Raw genomic sequence first — 18482 nt, forward strand, 5'->3', positions numbered from 1 at the left:
TCAGTCCTCAGGAAGAAGGAATGGGTGGGTCGGTGGAACCCATCCAGTTCACCTGCTCTCTCCCAGCAAACGGGACTTCAGCCGTCCCAGATGGGTTCGACTCCGATGAGCGCTCGCCGCGGCCGGCTGGGGGCGCTGCGGCAGCCGCGCGGCCGGATGCTAATGAGCCCGGCGGCCCCGCCCCTTGCCGGAAGTGGCTGCGGCGGGGGCGGGCACAGTGAGAGGGGTCTGGCAGCCGTGCGGGAGCCATGGCGGCGACGGAGGCGGCGGCGGCTGAGTCTGCGGCTCCGGCCCCGGGGGTCCCGGTCATGCCGGCGAGCACGCGGGGAGCCGCCGCCGCCTCAAGCCCGTGGGGGCCGTCGGAGTCGCGGCTGCAAGGCAGCCGACCGCGACCGGCTAGGGCTCGGGCCGTGGCCCCGGTGCCACCGGCCCGGGAGCTGATCCAGCCGTCTGTGAGCGAGCTGTCCCGGGCTGTGCGCACTAATATTCTGTGCACTGTGCGCGGCTGCGGCAAGATCCTGCCCAATAGTCCTGCGCTCAACATGCACCTAGTCAAGAGCCACCGACTGCAGGTGAGCGGGCCGCGGCGGGGTGTGCGGGGTGTGCGCGGTGACCGGCCACCTGCACCCGACCGTGCACGGCGGGAGCGCGAGAGCGCGGGGCGCGCACACGCACCGGGCCAGCCGCTTCCCGGTGGCGTGCCCGCAGCACCTCAGCGAGCTGCCTGTTTACCCGGGTTCCTAGGATGAGTGACAGGTGATGCCACCAAGGCACCCAGGTGCAACCCCAAACGCTTTCCACCCCGCCCACGAAGCTGCGGGAGGCTCCTATCTGGTCATTCAGAAGCAACTGCGGGTTGGGCACTTGAGCTACAAGTTTCACACGGTTGCTGAGATCAACTCTGCTCAGGAATGACAGGGGTAGGAGGTTTCTTCCTTGGATCTTTAGGAGGAGGTCCACCGGTCGGTACATAATCTGAGCAAGACCTCCCTGTGTTACATAAAGAGGACGATGACTTTCAAACGTATGGTATACTTGAGAGCTTGGGAAAAAAAAAAAAATCAGATGTTGCCACTCCACACCAGACCTGTTAAGTCACAGCTTCAGCTTTTACACTAGGAAGCTTCCTTCCACCATTAGATTTCTGTGCCAGCAGTTTCGTTTGTGGGAAACGCAAGTCACTGAAGGCAGCTGATTTGAATCATTACCGAGAAGGTTTCGGAATCTGTCTGACCTTCAGGTAAATCCACCTTGGGCACTTCCATGAGGACTGAGCAGCAGCAGCTTTGAGGTTTTACTCTGTAGCAGTGCTGTGTTGCTCTTAAGGGGTGACCTGCGACTTAGCAGCTGCGCACAAGAGGGAACGGTGATCTCATAGAAAGGTCAGTCGGGAAATGTCAGCAGGGTCATGCTGACAAAGTTCTGTGCAAAAGTTTGGGCCTCATTCCAGAACACAAGTGCAACTTGCCCTGGGCTTCAGTCTGCAGTTTTCTCTTCCATCCTAAATGTTAAACCCTCCCTTTTCCTCACCCCAATTTAGGTGGATGAAGAGTGAGTGTGTCTGTGGGAATTCTACAGCCTGATCCCCCAGTTCCTTGTAACTTGCATCCAACAACCATAACTTGCCTTCAGTGTTGTCCCCTTGCTGTATAGTGTAGCCCAGGCTATCCTCAAACTTACTGTGTAGCTGAGGATAACCTTGAACTCTTGATCCACCTGCCTCCACCTCCCAGATGCTGAGACTGTAGAAATGCACCATCATGCACATTTTCAGTCAGTGCTTGGGATCATTCAGGACTTCAGGAATGTTAGGCAAACACTCTCCTACACCCCCAGCCCCAGGTGCTGTGTTTCTGAAAACCAAATGAAGCTGCCATCTGACCAAAGGCTTCCTCAGTGTTGGCTGCAGTGACGACTCTAGCCAGCAATTCTTAGCGAGTTATTTGTTCGTTTCTCTGGAGATGCTGTTAGGAGCACTGTAGCCCCCAAATCTTGATGATGCCCTAGAAGGACAAAGATGCCATTGGCTGTGGACAGCTAGTTTGATGATGTACAGTAGCTTCTTTCTGATTGTTTTTTAAGTGCCCAAATCTCAGAAATACACAAAAGGCCAGACAAAACAGGTGACAAGAGAAATATGTCTGAGCCATTACAGGTTTGGTTTGGTTTGGCTTGGTTTGGCTTGGTTGGCTTGGTTCGGCTTGGTTCAGTTCCGTTCCGTTCTGAAGCAGGGACTAGATAGCCCTGGCTACCCTAAACTCACTATGTAGAGCAGGTTAACTTCCTGGGAATGTTCTGCCTCCTCCTCCCAAGTGCTGGGGCTGCAGCGTGCACCAATGCCCCACTCTAACAAACTGTGACGTCCACAGTCAGATCTTTACTCAGATCTGAGCATGTCAGAGTACCAGTGCCCTCACTTGCTGAGAGTCTGTGTGAAGTCATCCTTTCCAGCCTCGTCATTGGTTTTTCAGATTCTCTCATCTGGAGATAGCAGTAAGCAGGCCAGTCCATTCTGAGCCCACATCCTGAGCAACGGGAAGGTGGACTATTGGGAGAACATTCCTGCCTCGTCTCTGGAAGCTTTGTTTAGCAGTATTTAAACTGCCTCAGATCTTTGGCTACTGGTTCCCTGTCAGGCAGCTCACTTCCTGTAACCTCTGCCTTGGTAACATCAGGGCCCACAGCCCCTGGCACCTGTTGTCTGATGGAAAGGCAGTGGTTTTTGTGTTGTTTTTTTCTAATGAAGGGGCCTTTTCTGGCATAGCCGTATCTTCATGATAAGGCCTCAGCGTAGCAATTATGTGTACCCTCAGGATGGCTACTACTCAGAGGCCCTTCAGTTTGATTCTTGATATGTGTTATTATCAAAATATTATTAGGGAAGAGAAGAGTGTGGCATGGGGACAAATGGTTCCCAGAAGGCCCTCTGTGTTTGGGGGAGCATGATTGATCCGTTAAGCATTTTTAATTTTGTGTGTTCGTGTGTTGAGAGATGCACACATGTGTAGGTGCCCTTGGAGTCCAGAGAGGATGTTAACCTCCTGGAGTTACCTGACCTGACATGAGTGCTGAGAACTGAATTCAGGTCCTCTACAAGAATAGTGCACACTCTTAGCCACTCTTTGTCATTTTTCCAGCCCCATTTTGGCTGACTTTCTTCAACTCAATAGAATTTTTCATTGTCTTGGCTTTCAGCTCCTTGAGTGATCCTAATTTCTTTCCATGTTTTTCTATTTTCCTGGCCATAATAACATTTCATTCCCTCCCACACTATTTGTTCTATAGTTAATTTATTCTAATGTATCCCCCACCCAGCCTAATACCTAAGACCTTCTGAAGGATGGTGAGTAAGGCTGAGTAATTGTGAGCGGGCTTTGGTGTTAATGTGGGTTCTCAAAATAAATGTCAGTGTTCCACGCCCTGAAAGGAAATCTGGACATGTCATCAGCCAGCCAAGCCTGCAGTGGGCTCTCAGAAAGGGAGCAGTGATGCTTCGGAATGAGAGCTAAAATGATCCAGAGGACGAGTGGGAGGAAGCAGGCTCTGCCTGACTGCTGAAGCAGCACTTGAAAGCAGTGAAGGGTGCGGGTGGGCACTTACGGGGCCTCTTATCAAGCAGCAGTCATCCTTTTAAAGCCCAGCCCAGTGGATTCTGGGTTCTGCACCATCCAGGGGGACGTTTTCAGTGGCGTTATTTTAAAGAGGAAAGAAAGGCTGCGGCAAGTTGCTCTGTGAACCACATTATGCAAAGACTACTGACTTTCTGTTTAGAATGGGCTCCTGGGGTGCTTTCTGCAAGGGTGGTGAGGTGCTAGGCAGTTTCTGCCTCCGTCGTCATTGTCCTCTCCTCTTCAGCCACACACACCCTTGCCCTCCTTTTTCTGTTCTTCAAGGTTTTTTATTTTTGTGTGTATGTGTGCCTGGCTAAAGTATGGATGCTCACAAAAGCCAGAAGTCAGCACTGGATCCCCTGGAGCTGGAGTTACAGGTGGTTGTGAGTTGCCATGTGGGTGCTGGGAACTGAACTCTGAAAGAGCAGCAAGTGCTCTTAACCACTGAGCCATCTCTCCAGCCTCTCCTCCTTTTATTTGTGTATTTATTTCCAATCTTGGTTTGTTTGTTTGTTTTGAGGTCTTGGTCTGTGGTGATAAATATGGAGCCTGGGGATCCACTCGTGCTAGCTGCTGTATTTTCACGGAGCTACACGCTCAGCCCCCTCCATTTTGTTTTGGGATTGTTTTCTCTTTTGCAAAACTCTTAAAGTTATTTAAATATTATTTAAATTTAATTGTTATCTATTCAATATTAATAATGATTGATATTAATTAAATAAAATGTTTCCACATTTCCATCTGAGAAAGGAGTGTTTGGCTGGGAGTCAATTATGAGTAAAACATAAAAGGAGCCAACAGGAGTGGGGAAGGAGTAGAACAGGGTAATGATAAAGAGCGCAGACTCTCGATCCAGTCACACACAAGTCATGTCCTCAACCTGGCAAGTATTCCTGACTGTGTTGAGGGCAACAGATAAAACACTACTTTCCTACTGTAACTCCTATTGCGCCAATTCCTGCCGACCTTTGAACTCACTGTCTCAGAACAAGTAGAAAGAAACCCCAAAGCCATGTGGGCCTCTGTAATGAAGGAGCTGGCCCCCAAAAAGAGGGAATGTGTAGAGCGGCGGGTGGTTGCTGTGGCAGAGGAATAACTAGCATCTTCCACAAGTTCCGTGGTCTCACCCCCACGTAAACTGTAGCTCTGGCTCACACGGACCAGGGGAGCATCCAGCACAATACACAAGCTCGCACCGAACATTTACTGGGTTCGGAATACTCCCCGATCCAAGAGGTAACAAACGGAAAGGCGGGGTAATTAAAATTGTGGGCTAAGCATCTGAAATGACTCCAAATCCATAAATCTTTGAGTGCCAATCTGAAGCTCAAAAGCCCTCAGCTTTGGGAGCATTTGGGGATTTTCCAGTTAGGGACACTATAACAGTAAGTCTATGCAAATATTTGACTCTCAGGGTTAGTTCTGTTCCCGAGCAGTTTGTGAAGGACATTTCAGTGTGAGTTCATTCAGTGTGACAGTAGTTCAATAAAGGATGGGGACTTTGAGTGTCCCAGGCTGGTGAAGTCTGGGCACGGGTGGCATCGGGAGGCTGTTGGAAATGGTCTGAACATCTGGCATGATGGAAGGTAAGTTTTCAAGATATTAATTGGGGGGTCTAAAAGCTTAACATTTTTAAAATTAATTTGAAAAGATTAATTAAAGAAATAGCTCGATGGTATAGAGTGAGTGCTGCTCTTACAGTGGACCGGGGTCAGTCCCCAGCACCCACAGCAACACTAGGTCCAGATGGTCTGACACCCTCTCCTGTCCTCCACAGGCTCCTGCATGTTTGTGGTATGCAAACACTCATGCATGAACACACAATACTTCAGAATAAAATTTCAATATTATATATGCATATATGGTGAAAGATGCCAGATGACTTTTTTGGGGGGCACTTTTAGCAGCTTGGGATCTGATGACCGAGACAACTTCTGAGTGTGAACTGAACTGACCAGAAGGAACTCCGTCATGGGCATGTGAATTAGGGGGTTGGGAAGCATGTTTCAACTGAACACACTCCTATCCTTTCCTCTCGTTGATGACACTAGACAAGGAAAGTGTAACTTCCAAAGTTTTCTGTTAAAACATATAATTGGTAAATGAGATGAGGTCGGCGAGGAGGAACACTGTTGGTGTCATTACACAGCAGCTGGCAGCATTCAGCAAAAGCTGAGCTCGGGTAGACCAGTGGTTCTCAACCTGTGTGAGGCCACCAGATATTTACACTACAGTTCATAACAGGAGCAAAATTAGAATTACAAAGCAGCAGCAAAATAATTATGGTTGGGCGTCACTGCAACACAAGGAACTGTATTAAAGGGCCGCAGCTTTTAGGAGGTTGAGCCCCAGACAGTGCTGTGATACGGTCCTGGTGAGTGGAACAGCACTGAAAACTCAGAGGAATGACTACATCCAAAATGAACAAAGGCAAATGATGGAATTCGAACAAAACACTTCTTTCCCTCTCAGTGATTGGGCAGTCAGCAAGGCCACATGTACCTCTAAGAACCAGGGCAAGGCTTGGGCCAGGCAGTTCATAATATCTCACACTCTTAAGTATACAACTGAGAGAAGAGGAGGGCGTGGCCAGGGCCGTGAGCCTCTTAGCAGGATGCTAGAGGAATGGGATTTCCAGGTGTACAGTAGCAGCTGGCAACTGAACCTGCCACCCATTTCTCTCTCTGATGACCGGAAGACAAGCTAGCCACGACCCACTCCCTCTTTTAGAGCCACCTGGGAGGTGTCACACAAGAATTATGTCTGAAGCCACCAGGGCCTAAAGTGTGGATAGCTGTACAGACCACCTGAATTTGATCCCCCATAGAACCCCAGTACAAATGCCTAATGTGGTAAGGTAGCATGTGCCTGTAATCCCAGGGCTAGACAGTTCCAGGCCAGTGAGAGACTGCCTCATTTCTGAGGCCACTAGCCAAGGTTTTCGCTAAACTCCACACATAGGACACACACATGCATTTAAACTTTTTAAAACTCCCAGTTGACATCACTTATAGCCCGGTGTGGTGGTGTGTGTAAGTATGGACCTGTCTACTCCAGAGACTGAAGGAGGTGTCTTACTTGATCCTCGGAGCCATCCTGAGCAACATATTAAAAGCCATGCCTCTCTAAATAAAATACTTTGGTTTTATTTAGTTATTAATAATTATTATTACTAATGAGGAGAAGGTTCACTTATGAATATCAGAGGACAACTTTTAGGAAATGGTTTCGTCCTGTCGTTGGTTCTGGGGATTATACTAGGGTCATCAGGCTTATGCAGCAAGTGTCTTTACCCATGGAACCATCTCACTGGCCTGGACTTTAAAAATCAATCAATTAATTAACATTTTAAAGGCTGGGCATGGTCACACAAACATTCCAGGCTGCTTTTAGGACTAAGGTAGCACCAGGACTACTTAGTGAGGCCTTGTGAAGGGAAGTTTGGGAGGAGGAACTGGAGATGGTAAAATACTGCATTAGGAAAAATTGAATTGCACCTTTTTTAAGCAAAAACTTAGCAGAATTGGGGAGGTGGCTCAATGGTTAAGAGTACTGGCTGTTCCTCCAGAGAACCTGAGTTCAGTTTCCAGCACCCACATGGTAGCTCACAACCATCTGTAACTCCTCTCCGGCCTCATTGAGCACCAGGCACACAGAACACCCATATACAAAAAAGAAAACAACAGAGGGGCTAATAGAAAGTGTGGAGGACAGCACTAGGCATTGTATCGCTCATTCCACCGCAAACAGCCAGTGCCTACACTCAAACTACTACTGTCACTACATTAGGCGACAGGGCGGTAATCAGATCAAAGTCCCAACTGGAGATACAGCTCAGTGGTAGAAAACTTGCCTAGCACCTGTGAGGTCCTGGGTTCAATCCTTGGTACAGCAGGGTTGTGGAGGAGGGTCTTCATGTAGTCTGGGAGGTGGCTCAGTTATAAAGTGTATGTGATGTGAGCAAGTATGAAGGCCATGTCAACATTAACACTGGGAAGGCAGACAGGAAAAACCCTGGAGCTCCTTAGCCACCAGCCTGGTGGAGTTGGTAAGCTCCAGGTTCAGTGAGTGTGGTACTGAGGATTCTCTAATAACCAAACCCAGAGGATGAATCTCTCTTTATATATAAAGGGGATTTGTTGGAATGACTTACAGGCTGCAGTCTGGCTAGTCTAACAGTGGCTGGCTGTGAAGGGAAAGTTCAAGAATCCAGTAGTTTCTCAGTCCACAAGGCTGAAAGTCTCAGCTGGTCTTCAGTATGTGCTGGAGTCCCAAAGAAGTAGGCTCTGATGCCAGTGAAGGATGGATGTGCTAGCAAGGAGAGGGCAAGCAGGCAAAGAGCAAGAGCTTTCTTCTTCCATGTCCTTATCCAGACTTTGGCAGAAGGTGTGGCCCATTTCAAGATCCAGGCTAAACGGGTGTCTTCCCTTCTCACAGGTCCAGACTAGGAGTGGATTTACCCACTTCAAATCAAGCAAAAGATCTCTCGCAGATGTGCCCTCCATTTCTGGAGTGTAGTTCATTCCAGACGTAGTCAACTTGACAACCAAGAATAGCTGTCATAGTGAGGGAACACATCTCCAAAAATTAGGCTACAGGGCCACTGAGACACCCCACCAGGTCAAGGTGCTGGGCTTTTATTTTTAAAAGTAAAAATAAAATGGAGAATGATCTAGGAACGTTTGATGTTGACCTCTGACCTCTATACATCTGCACAGCATGCATGTACACTATGAGGTCCTCATAGGGGGAACTCATACAAGTCTGAGGCGCTCAGACTAAGATGTGGGTAAAGATGACAGACAGGAGCAAGGACAAGCCTGGTAGCTGGGGAGCGGTTCTACTTGCAGACAGGCTGGATGGAAGGATAGATAGGTGTCTATTTCCTTTATTTCTACCTCCAGCCTATTGTGGTGGGTTTTGTAAGACAATTGCTGAGCCAGATATGGTGGTGCATACCTTAATTCCAGGCAGATCTCTGATTTTAAGGCCAGCCTGGTCTACATAGTTTCAGGCTAGCCAGGACTACATCAAGAGATTATGTCTTTATAAAAATGAAAGAGAGAGATGGTAATTGCTGGATATTACTTCCACAGGATGGCATAGTAAATCCAACAATAAGGAAAGATTTGAAAACTGTGCCAAAATTCTACTGTTGTCCAATCAAAGGATGTCCTCGAGGCCCTGACAGACCGTTTTCTCAGTTCTCTCTGGTTAAACAGGTATGCCACTTACTATATTTTTCCCAAGATGAATGTGTTAATTACTTTCCTATTACTGTGATAAAACACTGTGACCAGGCTAGAGAGACAGCTCTATGGTTAAAAGCATTGGTTGCTCTTCCAGAGGACTCTTGGGTCTAGTTCCCAGCCACCCACATGGCAACTTACAAATGTCTGCAGCTGCAGTTCCAGGAAATCCTACACTCTCTTCTGGCCTCTGTAGGAGCTGCAGCCATGTGGTACTTAGATATACACGCATGTGAGATGCCCATACACATAAAATAAAAAATAAATATTTTTTAAGTAAATAAATAAATAACACCATGACTAGGGCAACTTACAGAAGGAAGTGTTTATTTGGCTTACAGCCCCTGAGGGGTGAGAGTCCATCATGGCAGGGAAGCATGGCAGCAGGCAGAGGCCTAGTAGCTGGAGCAAAAGCTGCATGTTCATGTCTTAAGCTGCAAGTAGTAAAACAGAGGGAGCAAACTAGGAATGGCATGTGGCTTTGAAACCTCAGAGTCCGTCCCCTGTGCCATACTTTCACCAACAAGCCCACACCTCCTAAACTTATCCAGTGTCACCAGTCCACGGGGGACCAAGTATTCAAATATCTGAGCCCGTGGAGCCATCAAACTAGCACAAGGGCATACAGATGGCATAATCTCAGTGTGTGCTTTACCTGCTGAACTGGCATAACCAAAGATCCAAATGTGAGCTCTGTGGAGCTGCTGGCCAGGCCTCCCTCCACGGTTCCTCAGTCAGTCTGGGTGTTTGTTGAGGCTTGTTCCAGAGTGAAATGCACAGCCAGACCCAGGTTTGTAGAGGAAGAAAAACAGGCAATATAGCCAGGAATAAGACCATTTGTACTGCAGACCCTTGGTAAATCCGCCTCTAAGGGCAAGGGCAAGGCACAAAGCTAGTGTTCTGGAGGAGGAACATTCGGAATGTCCAGGAGGAGGCTGCTGTCCTGTGAGGAGGGAGAGATCCAGCTACTGAGGAAAGAGAGTTTCCAGACTGAATCAGTTGAGCCTGAGGGCTGGAGAGAAGGCTCCGTGGCCAAAAGCACATACTGCTTGCTCGTGGAGAAGACCTTAAGGTCCATCCCCAGGTTCCCTGTCAGGCGGTAACTCCATGGAAACCTGGCCTCTCCTCTGGCCCCACAGACCCTGTGCCCGTGTCCACATGCATGCACACAGATGAATTTGAGACCGTTCCCGAAGCTCCTCTGGAGGGGTCTGGAGGACACTGCAGAGACTCTATGTGTCAGCGTTACTATTGCTGTCACGAAACGCCATGGCCAAAAAGCAAGTTGGGAAAGAAAGGGTTTACCCAGCTTGCATGCCCACATCATAGTCTGTCATTGAAGGAAGCCAGGTAAGAAACTCAGACAGAGCAGGGCCTGGAAGCAGGAGCTGGTGCAGAGGCCACAGAGGGGTGCTGCTTACTGGCTTGTTCGTCATGGCTTGCCCAGCCTGCTTTCCTGTAGAACCCAAGACCACTGGCAATGGGCTGGGCCCTTCCCCCATCAATCACTAATAAGAAAATGTCCTACAGCCAGAGCTTATGCAGGCATTTTCTCAACTGAGGCTCCCTCCGTTCAGATAACTCCAGTTTGTGTGAAATTGACATAAACCTAGCCAGCACACTGTATATTCTTGCCCACAGCACTTGATGTGTAGTTGAGAGTCTGAATACACGGATTGGTTCCAAGGCAGCCTGCCCACTGTGCATAAGGAGAAGCATATGTTAAGCTGAAGTTTGTCTGCTTGCAAATGCTGTACCTGGTGGTGGCTGGGAACTTGGGGGTGTGGGTGGAGCTCAATGTGATGCTGTCTCTTGTCTTAACCCCAACTGTGTTCCTTGCAAGCACTTCATGAAAATGCATGCAGAGAAGAAGCATAAATGCAGTAAATGCAGTAATTCCTATGGCACCGAGTGGGACCTGAAAAGACACGAGGAGGATTGTGGCAAGACCTTCCAGTGTACATGCGGCTGTCCCTACGCCAGCAGAACCGCACTGCAGTCTCACATCTACCGAACTGGCCACGAGATCCCCGCAGAGCACAGGTAAAGCACAGAGAGGTGGTGCTGAAATGGGACTGCCTGGGGGGGGGGGGGGCGCAGCCAAACAGGGAACAAAAGGAACAGGGGGAACAATCTGTGGCTTTGAAAAGGGTGCTTCTGGAGTAGCAGCAGTGATAGCAGAAGAGCTCCCTGGGCCAGGATCCTTTCTCACTTTTGTGTTTGAGGCTGGGCCTAATGATTACAGATGTAACCATTCTGTAGCTACCCAAGTGCCGGGGTACAGATGTGTCCACCTGCCTCTTAGGTGCTGGGATTATAGGTGTGTCTTTCCCTCTGCCATAACCTTCCAGGTATCGGTGTTAGAGATGTGTGCCCTGTTGTGGCCTCCCAGATGCTGGGTGGAGTTTCAGGTATGTGCTGCAGCCTCCCAGGTACTGGGGTTACAGGTGTGTGCTGCAGTGGCCAGCACAGCCTGAGATGCTGACCCGGGTGCTTAGTGTTTTTTTACTTACATGTATGTAAGTAAGTAAGTATATGTGAATGGCACTTATATGCAGAGGCCAGAAGAGGGCATTGGACCTCCTGGAGCTGGAGTTACAGGCAGTTGTGACGTGTCCAATGTGGGTGCTGGAGACAAATTCAGGTCCTGTGGAAAGCAGCAAGTGCCCTTGACCACCAAGCCCCCTCTCCAGCACACAGTTCCTGGTGCTCCCTTCCTGTTCCCACTTGAAAGTCTCAACTCTCCATCTTCTCTCTAGGGAAACAAATTACTGACAGCTAAAGGTTTTATCATGACTCAGTGTTTCATTATGTCTGCTTACTTACAGTCTATGATGCTGAGGATCGAATTCAGGGCCTCATGCACAAGTCACATCCAGTCCTCATTTCACTTTCTTCATTGTTGACACTGGCCCCGAACTCACTCTGTGGCTTTGGCTGCTCTTAAACTTCTGGCCTCAGCCTCCTGTTACCTAGAGTTATAATTACCAGCTCAGCTTTAAACTTCATTTTAAAAAATCAAATCTCTATTTGGTGTAATAGCCTTCTGTAATGGGTATGATACTTATAGGCTTCTTGGTTTTCAAGTTCCTGATCTTAATCTTAGAGTTTAAATTTTTAAGTTAAGGGGCCAGCCATCGAGCTGGCTCAGTGGGTAAAGGCTCTTGCCTCCAAACCTGATGACCTGAGTTTGAGCCTTAGGACCAACATGGGAGAAGGAGAGAACCGATTCCCGAGGGTTGTTCTGACCTCCACACAACAAATGTGCTATGACACACATGTACACACATACTAAATAAATGTAATAATAAATAGAATGTTTAAGCTTCCAAGTTGAAGGTGGAGTGTATTTCACACATGCCTGAAATCCCTTAGGACACAGAAACAGGAGAGGTCTCAAAAGTTAAAGCCAGAGTGAGGATAAGTCCCTAGCGAGAGGGAGTGGGGATGTGTTTCTGAGTGTGTGTCTGACTCTGAGATGCCAGAGGGGTGCACCGCCACTTTGGATCCCTCCTCTCACGTGGGAAGTGGCGTGATGAGTAGAGAAGGTGCAGTGATGTCAGCAGCAGCAGCTCCATGTTGGGCTGGAGAGATGGCTCAGCGGAGGAGCGCTTTCTGCCCTCACGTAATACTTGAGTCTGGTTCCCAGGACACACGTCAGGCAGCTCAGAACATCTATAAGTCCAGCCCCACAGAATCCATACCCATTTCCAACCTTTGTGACCATGTACATATTACTAACCCAGAGATACATACATGCACGTAAATGTGTTTTTTAAAATGAATTTTTTTCCTTAAGTTTTATTTTAAAATTGGTTTCACTTTTGCTTTGTGACTATTTCCAGAGACCCACCCAGTAAAAAGAGGAAAATGGAAAGCTACATGCAAAGCCAAAAGTTGTCCAGTAAAACCATTGAACCACTGAATGACCAACCAGCCCCTCAGCAGGGCACTCATGAACTAGAAACTTCGGAAGTAAAGCTGGCAGCAGCATTTGAAGACTCTTGTGGCTCCCACACCAAAAAGCAGAGCATCCCAGCGCCTCCCAGGTGCCCCCAGAAGTTGCTTTTACCAAAGCCCAAGGTGGCTCTGGTTAAACTTCCAGTCATGCAGTTTTCCCCCGTACCTGTCTTGGTGCCTGCAGCCGAGTCCTCGGCCCAGCCTGTGGTGTTTGGTGTGGATCATGGTTCCACTGCAGGTGCTGTACACTTTGTACCCTTGTCGGTAGGAACCCTGATCCTCAGCCTGGATCCGGAGGCCTGCTCTCTGAAGGAGAGCCTACCTCTCTCAAAAATTATCAGTCCTATCGTTGAGCCAGTCAGTACCGGTGTTCAAGTGAACGTGGGTAAAGATCCGTGTAGTCCTTTACAAGAACTAGGGAGCGCATGTCCGAAGAACAGCATCTCCTCAATCAATGTGCAGACGGATCTGTCCTACGCCTCACCCAACTTTATACCTTCTGCTCAGTGGCTTGGCCCTGATTCCTCCGTGTCATCCTGTTCTCAAACTGACCTGTCATTTGATTCTCAAGTGTCCCTTCCTGTTAGTGTTCACACCCAGACGTTGGTGCCCAGCTCGAAAGTCACTTCATCCATAGCTGCTCAGACAGATGCGTTTATAGACACCTGTTTCCAGCCAGGTGGGATCTCACGGGAAACCCAAACCAGCAGGATGCAAACCCCCACAGATGACCCGGTGCAGGTGGGCCACACTGGCCTCTGCGGGGACATTTTTGGAAGTGTCCATCCATCATATAGTGTCCCCACCGACAACATCATGAGTAGCAGTTTAGTTGCAGAGACAGTGACTCATGGCCTATTACCTCAGAATGACCCTAAGATATTAAGCCAAGTCATTGAAAAGTCTGCTCCCATGTTAAACTTCAGTTCCCAGAACAGCATGATTCCTTCACAGAACATGACAGATAATCAGACCCAAACCATAGATCTGTTGAGTGACTTAGAAAACATCTTGTCAAGTAATCTACCTGGTCAGGCGCTGGATAACCGGAGTCTTTTGTCAGACACGAACCCCGGGCCTGATGCCCAGCTACCATCAAGCTCAGCCCAAAATTCTGGGATCGATTTTGATATTGAAGAGTTCCTCTCGGCCTCAAATATCCAGACTCAGACTGAAGAGAGTGACCTCAGCACCGTGAGCACTGAACCGGTCTTAGAGTCCCTGGACATCGAGACGCAGACTGACTTCTTCCTCACAGACCCCTCCACACAGCCCTACGGGTTCAGGGGAGGCTCAAGCTTCTTAGGCTTGGAGATGTTTGACACACAGACCCAGACAGACTTGAACTTCTTCTTAGATAGTAGCCCTCACCTGCCCCTAGGCAGCATCCTGAAACACTCGAGCTTCTCCATGAGCACTGACTCTTCTGACACAGAGACCCAAACAGAAGGAGCCTCCCCAGCTCGACACACGCCTGCCCTGGAGGGCAAGGTCCAGTTGAGCAGCACAGAGACACAGACCATGAGCTCTGGCCTGGAGCCCCTGGGGAACTTGTTCCTCACCAGCAATGAAACTCAGACAGCAATGGACGACTTCCTTCTGGCCGACCTGGCCTGGAATACGATGGAATCCCAGTTCAGCTCTGTGGAAACCCAGACGTGCGCAGAGCTACATGCTGTCTCCAGCTTCTGAAGGTGCAGCCAGGCACCCGCCCTGTTCCTTGTGGGTTTAGAACATGAGGACAGGGGATGTGGTCTGTGGGGCAGCTGTTTAGATTCTCTATGGTCCTTGGCGTTTTGTACTCGTGAACACAAGATTGGTGTACAAATGTGAGTGTATTATAAAGTAAGGTGTTGATCTAAAAAGTTTCAATGTCGCCTGCGTTTGCTCCTGTTTAGGTTTTCTATCTTTAAAACAAAGCATTTCACACTGTAAAACTTGGAACCATTTAGCTGAAGCCAAGCTTACCAGGTAGTAGGGCACAAGCTTCACAATTGCTTTAACTGAGGGTAGCATATTTAAAGGGCACCTCCAACGCTCAGACAGCGCTTGTGAGCTGACTCCTGAGCTGACTCCTGAGCTGCCACCCCCATGCCTTGTCACATCCCTTCCGACTTGGAAACACCAAGGGAAGCCACAGCTGTCATTAGCTTTTATGACCATTTTTTTACGCAGTGTCTGCTGTCCTGAACCGTGACTGCTGCCAGCATCGTGTGCCATCCTTTTCCTGCTGTGGGGTTACTGGCCAGTGCGAGCATGGCGAGTACTTAGTGTAAATCGTAGTTTTAGTAGGAGCAAGGCATCCAAACTGGAGATGTGCATAGTGGAGTCCTGCCATTTTGCTCAGCTCGGGCTCATCCTGCTTCGTGGAAAAGCTCTCCTCTGCTCTCTTGATAGTGTTGGTCAAGAAGACCTCAGTGACCAAACGTGGGATTGCCACATGCCAGCAGGCAGCCAGCTGTGAGCACATAGTAGCTAGATGTTAAGTCACTTCTATCTGGAGCCCAGGACCCCAGAGCTTCTAACTTTCTATAAATTGGGGTTCCTGTGACTCTGCACTCTTTGGGCTCAGTTAACTTAGTAGAGAGCTTGCAGAACTCAGGGATACCGTTATTGCAAAGGGTACAGTGGGTGGGAAAGGGGCACAGGACTGTAATGCCCTCTGTAGGCACAGCACCTACCACAAATCTGTATGTTTAGCTTTGTAAAACCCCTCCAAACCCAGGCTTCTAGGGCTAATGGCCACTTCGTTGTGTGGGTAGAGTTGCTTAAATCATTGCCATTAGTGACCAGCTTAACCTTGAATGCCACCCTTCCCATTGGATTGGGAGGTAGGGATAAAGCTGAAAACATCCCAACCTTTCAGTCATGAATTATGCCTGGGTCTCTCCTGTGACTTGTTCCCATCTTCATGCTACCTGGAGGCTACCAGCTATCAGTGACCTCAGAGCAAGAAAGAGAAAAACATTTCTCTTGAATATTTTGGGGTTTGGAAAAGTTGTGTGCAAATACATACTTCACATAATTACAACCACAAACGCCCTGTTCCACAGTAGACTGCGGGGGCTACCCAACTGTTTTCCCATAATATACCCACAGAACCTCTAAGAATTAAGAAGGAAAGAATGGGATGAGGAAAAGTATTTCTGCCCAGCCCCCTCTTAATACTCTGCACTTGTGATCTTGATAGAAGGAGCATGGCCTACAAAGTCTTTCCTTCCGTCTAGCCCCTTCTTTTCCTTGAAGGAAGCACTTTGGTCTGGCAAGCATATTATGTGTGCCTTGAGACTAGCAATTATAGACTAGATCCATCTAAAGTATGTGAGTCTAGCTTCTGTTATGATACATTCTTTAAAGAGAAAAAGCTGGAGAATAGTTGCTTCAGTGCTTAAGAATAATTTCTGTGTTCTGAGGGGAGAGTGGTCAAGCATGCCTTGGGGGTTCTCTGTGCTAAATAGGTCATGGATTCATAGTTGGCCCACTCTGAGGCAAATCAGAATGAGCACAGCCTGGGGACCCTTCCAGGCTACCCTGGAAAACCCTGTTTGTTGTTTTTGGTGTGTTTTTTTTTTGTTTTGTTTTGTTTTGTTTTGTCTCCTCCCTACCCCCCATGGTATATGCTTGTGCTGCCAAAAGCTGAATCCTCAGAATAAAACCTAAGGGGACTAATGATTCATTAAGTAAATTGGTGGTATTGCTGCTGTCATGTCCCATTCATCCGATGCAGAGGACTTGGTAATGGGCTAATAACACACCCAGCAGATGAACACAACCCAGGAGCTAAACAGTGATTTTGGTCACAATTGCCTGTGAATGTGAGTTGCAGAACAGACATAAAGCCTTAACTTAGATTTTCTGTTATGTTTTGGAATCGTCACTGCCTTAATGTTCAAGCATCTATTTAAGCCCTTCAGCTGAAGGAGAAATGCATGTCTGCCTGTGGCTTTTTGTAAATATAAGCGCAGCAATCTATGGCTTTAAGTTTTTGTTTTTGTGGCAATGTCTCTTAATAGTTACAGGGGAAAAAATGGAGCATGTAATTGTCCTTTATGTGCAAGAACTGTCCCCACAAAACCATAGTCACCTGAATTCTCCTGAGGTTGTTTGTAAACACAAAATCAGTGATTAAAAAGAAGCTAGAAATCTACCCTTCTGTGTGAATTTTGTCATGATGTGAATTTGTTGCCCTCACTTTTAATGAACATCTGTTTTTCAGACTATGGTAATGGAATGGTTGTACCCAGTTACTTTGATAAAAACACAATGACACTTTTCTCTAAACAGATAGCCCAAGGGATGAAGAGGTGGCTTGGTGGTTCAGACAGCTTGCTGCCCTTCCACAGGATCCAAGTTTGATTCCCAGCACCCATTATCACAACCACCTCTAACTCTAGCTTCAAGGCGTTGGATGCCTTCTGTACTGGGAGGGCACCTTAACACATGTGCATATACACATTCATAAATGAAAAATAAAAGCATAAGCCCAGCATGGTGGTACCTTCCTTTAATCCCAGGACTCAGGAGGGAGTGGCCAGCTGATCACTGAGTTCAAGGCTAACCTAGTCTATACAGCAAGTTCAGGGACAGCCAGGGCCAAATAGTGAGACCCTTTCTTAAAAATTAATACACCTTTTTTATAAAAGCAATTACAAAGTTTGCATTTTGAGATAAATATGACCTACCTTGGGAATTCTTAAGGAAAATTTATTATCGTTAATAATACTGCATGGCTTTAATCCGAGCATTTGCAGGTGGATCTCCAGGTTCAAGGCCAGTTCGATCTACACAGAGTCCCAGGACAGCCAGGGCTGCTTTAAAGAGAAACCCTGTCTCGAAAAACCAAAATAATAATTCACTTCACTTTGTGCACTCAGCACATGTGATTCTGGTGTGGTGGACTACCTTTTCTCCCTGAAGAGCTCAAGAATAAAATGAGAGAGACAGCAAGGCAGTAGCTCTTTGCTTCATCACTGCTCTACAGGAAAGACAACCCTGTTTCTGATCCCTTCTGATAAGAAGGAAATTCGAGTTTTTATAACCTTATATGAAAGATATTGAGTGAAGTTCAAAGTTACTTTTTCATTCAGGGAAAATGTGCAGTACTGGTCCAGCTATGAAACCACTCAGCTGGTCTCCTCTCCAATTTAGGTAATCCTGCTGTAGGCTCCTGAGGTACATCAAGTGGTATATTTAAATCGCTGCACCTCATGCTTGCATGAGGCCTTTAAAGAGATCAGGAGGAAGGGACGAGTAACTTTGGGGTCAAGTGCTATGAAGTTGTGTTCTCTCCTTACCTCAGTGTATCTTCATTGTCATCTGAAGGGTGTTCAAGTGCCATTGATTTGACAGTGGGAGAGGACAACATAGACTGTTCCGAACTCAATATCCAGAGGTGACTCCCGTTGTTAAGATGACTGTCTAGTTTCTTCAGCCAAATGCTGCCTAGTACAATATTCTTAGGACCGAAGAGAGACTCAGTTGTCTGTTGGCACTCAAAGAGCCCTTTCTGTTGCTGAGGCTGAATTTATCAGCAGACACACTGTTGCTTTAGTCCACATATCAGGAGACATGGGCTATGGGACAAATGGAGAGGGGTCTCAGGCAGTTAATAACATGGACTACACTGAAAAGGGAGGTTTTGGAAGGAGCAAGGCCCAAGCTG

At 47.8% G+C, this 18482-nt stretch overlaps 1 protein-coding gene across 1 annotated transcript; it reads left to right on the forward strand.

Moving 5' to 3' along the window:
* The first annotated feature begins 248 nt into the window (after positions 1-248).
* Atmin (ATM interactor) lies at positions 249-16967 on the forward strand. Its single transcript, XM_055621254.1, has 4 exons — positions 249-572; positions 8708-8833; positions 10704-10903; positions 12706-16967. Exons 1-4 carry the CDS (start codon positions 249-251, stop codon positions 14510-14512), a joined length of 2457 nt encoding a protein of 818 aa, XP_055477229.1. The 3' UTR covers positions 14513-16967.
* Positions 16968-18482: the final 1515 nt, after the last annotated feature.

The sequence above is a fragment of the Psammomys obesus genome, unplaced genomic scaffold, assembly GCF_907164565.1.
Source record: "Psammomys obesus unplaced genomic scaffold, mPsaObe1.curated_primary_1811, whole genome shotgun sequence".
Lineage (NCBI taxonomy): Eukaryota > Metazoa > Chordata > Mammalia > Rodentia > Muridae > Psammomys > Psammomys obesus.

Bases quoted from the DNA above. Each gene is read 5' to 3' on its own strand.
- Atmin (XM_055621254.1), top strand. From the start codon at position 249: ATGGCGGCGACGGAGGCGGCGGCGGCTGAGTCTGCGGCTCCGGCCCCG. The intron at 573-8,707 runs GTGAGCGGGCCG...TTACTTCCACAG, and splicing joins TCAAGAGCCACCGACTGCAG to GATGGCATAGTAAATCCAAC. The intron at 10,904-12,705 runs GTAAAGCACAGA...GACTATTTCCAG, and splicing joins GAGATCCCCGCAGAGCACAG to AGACCCACCCAGTAAAAAGA.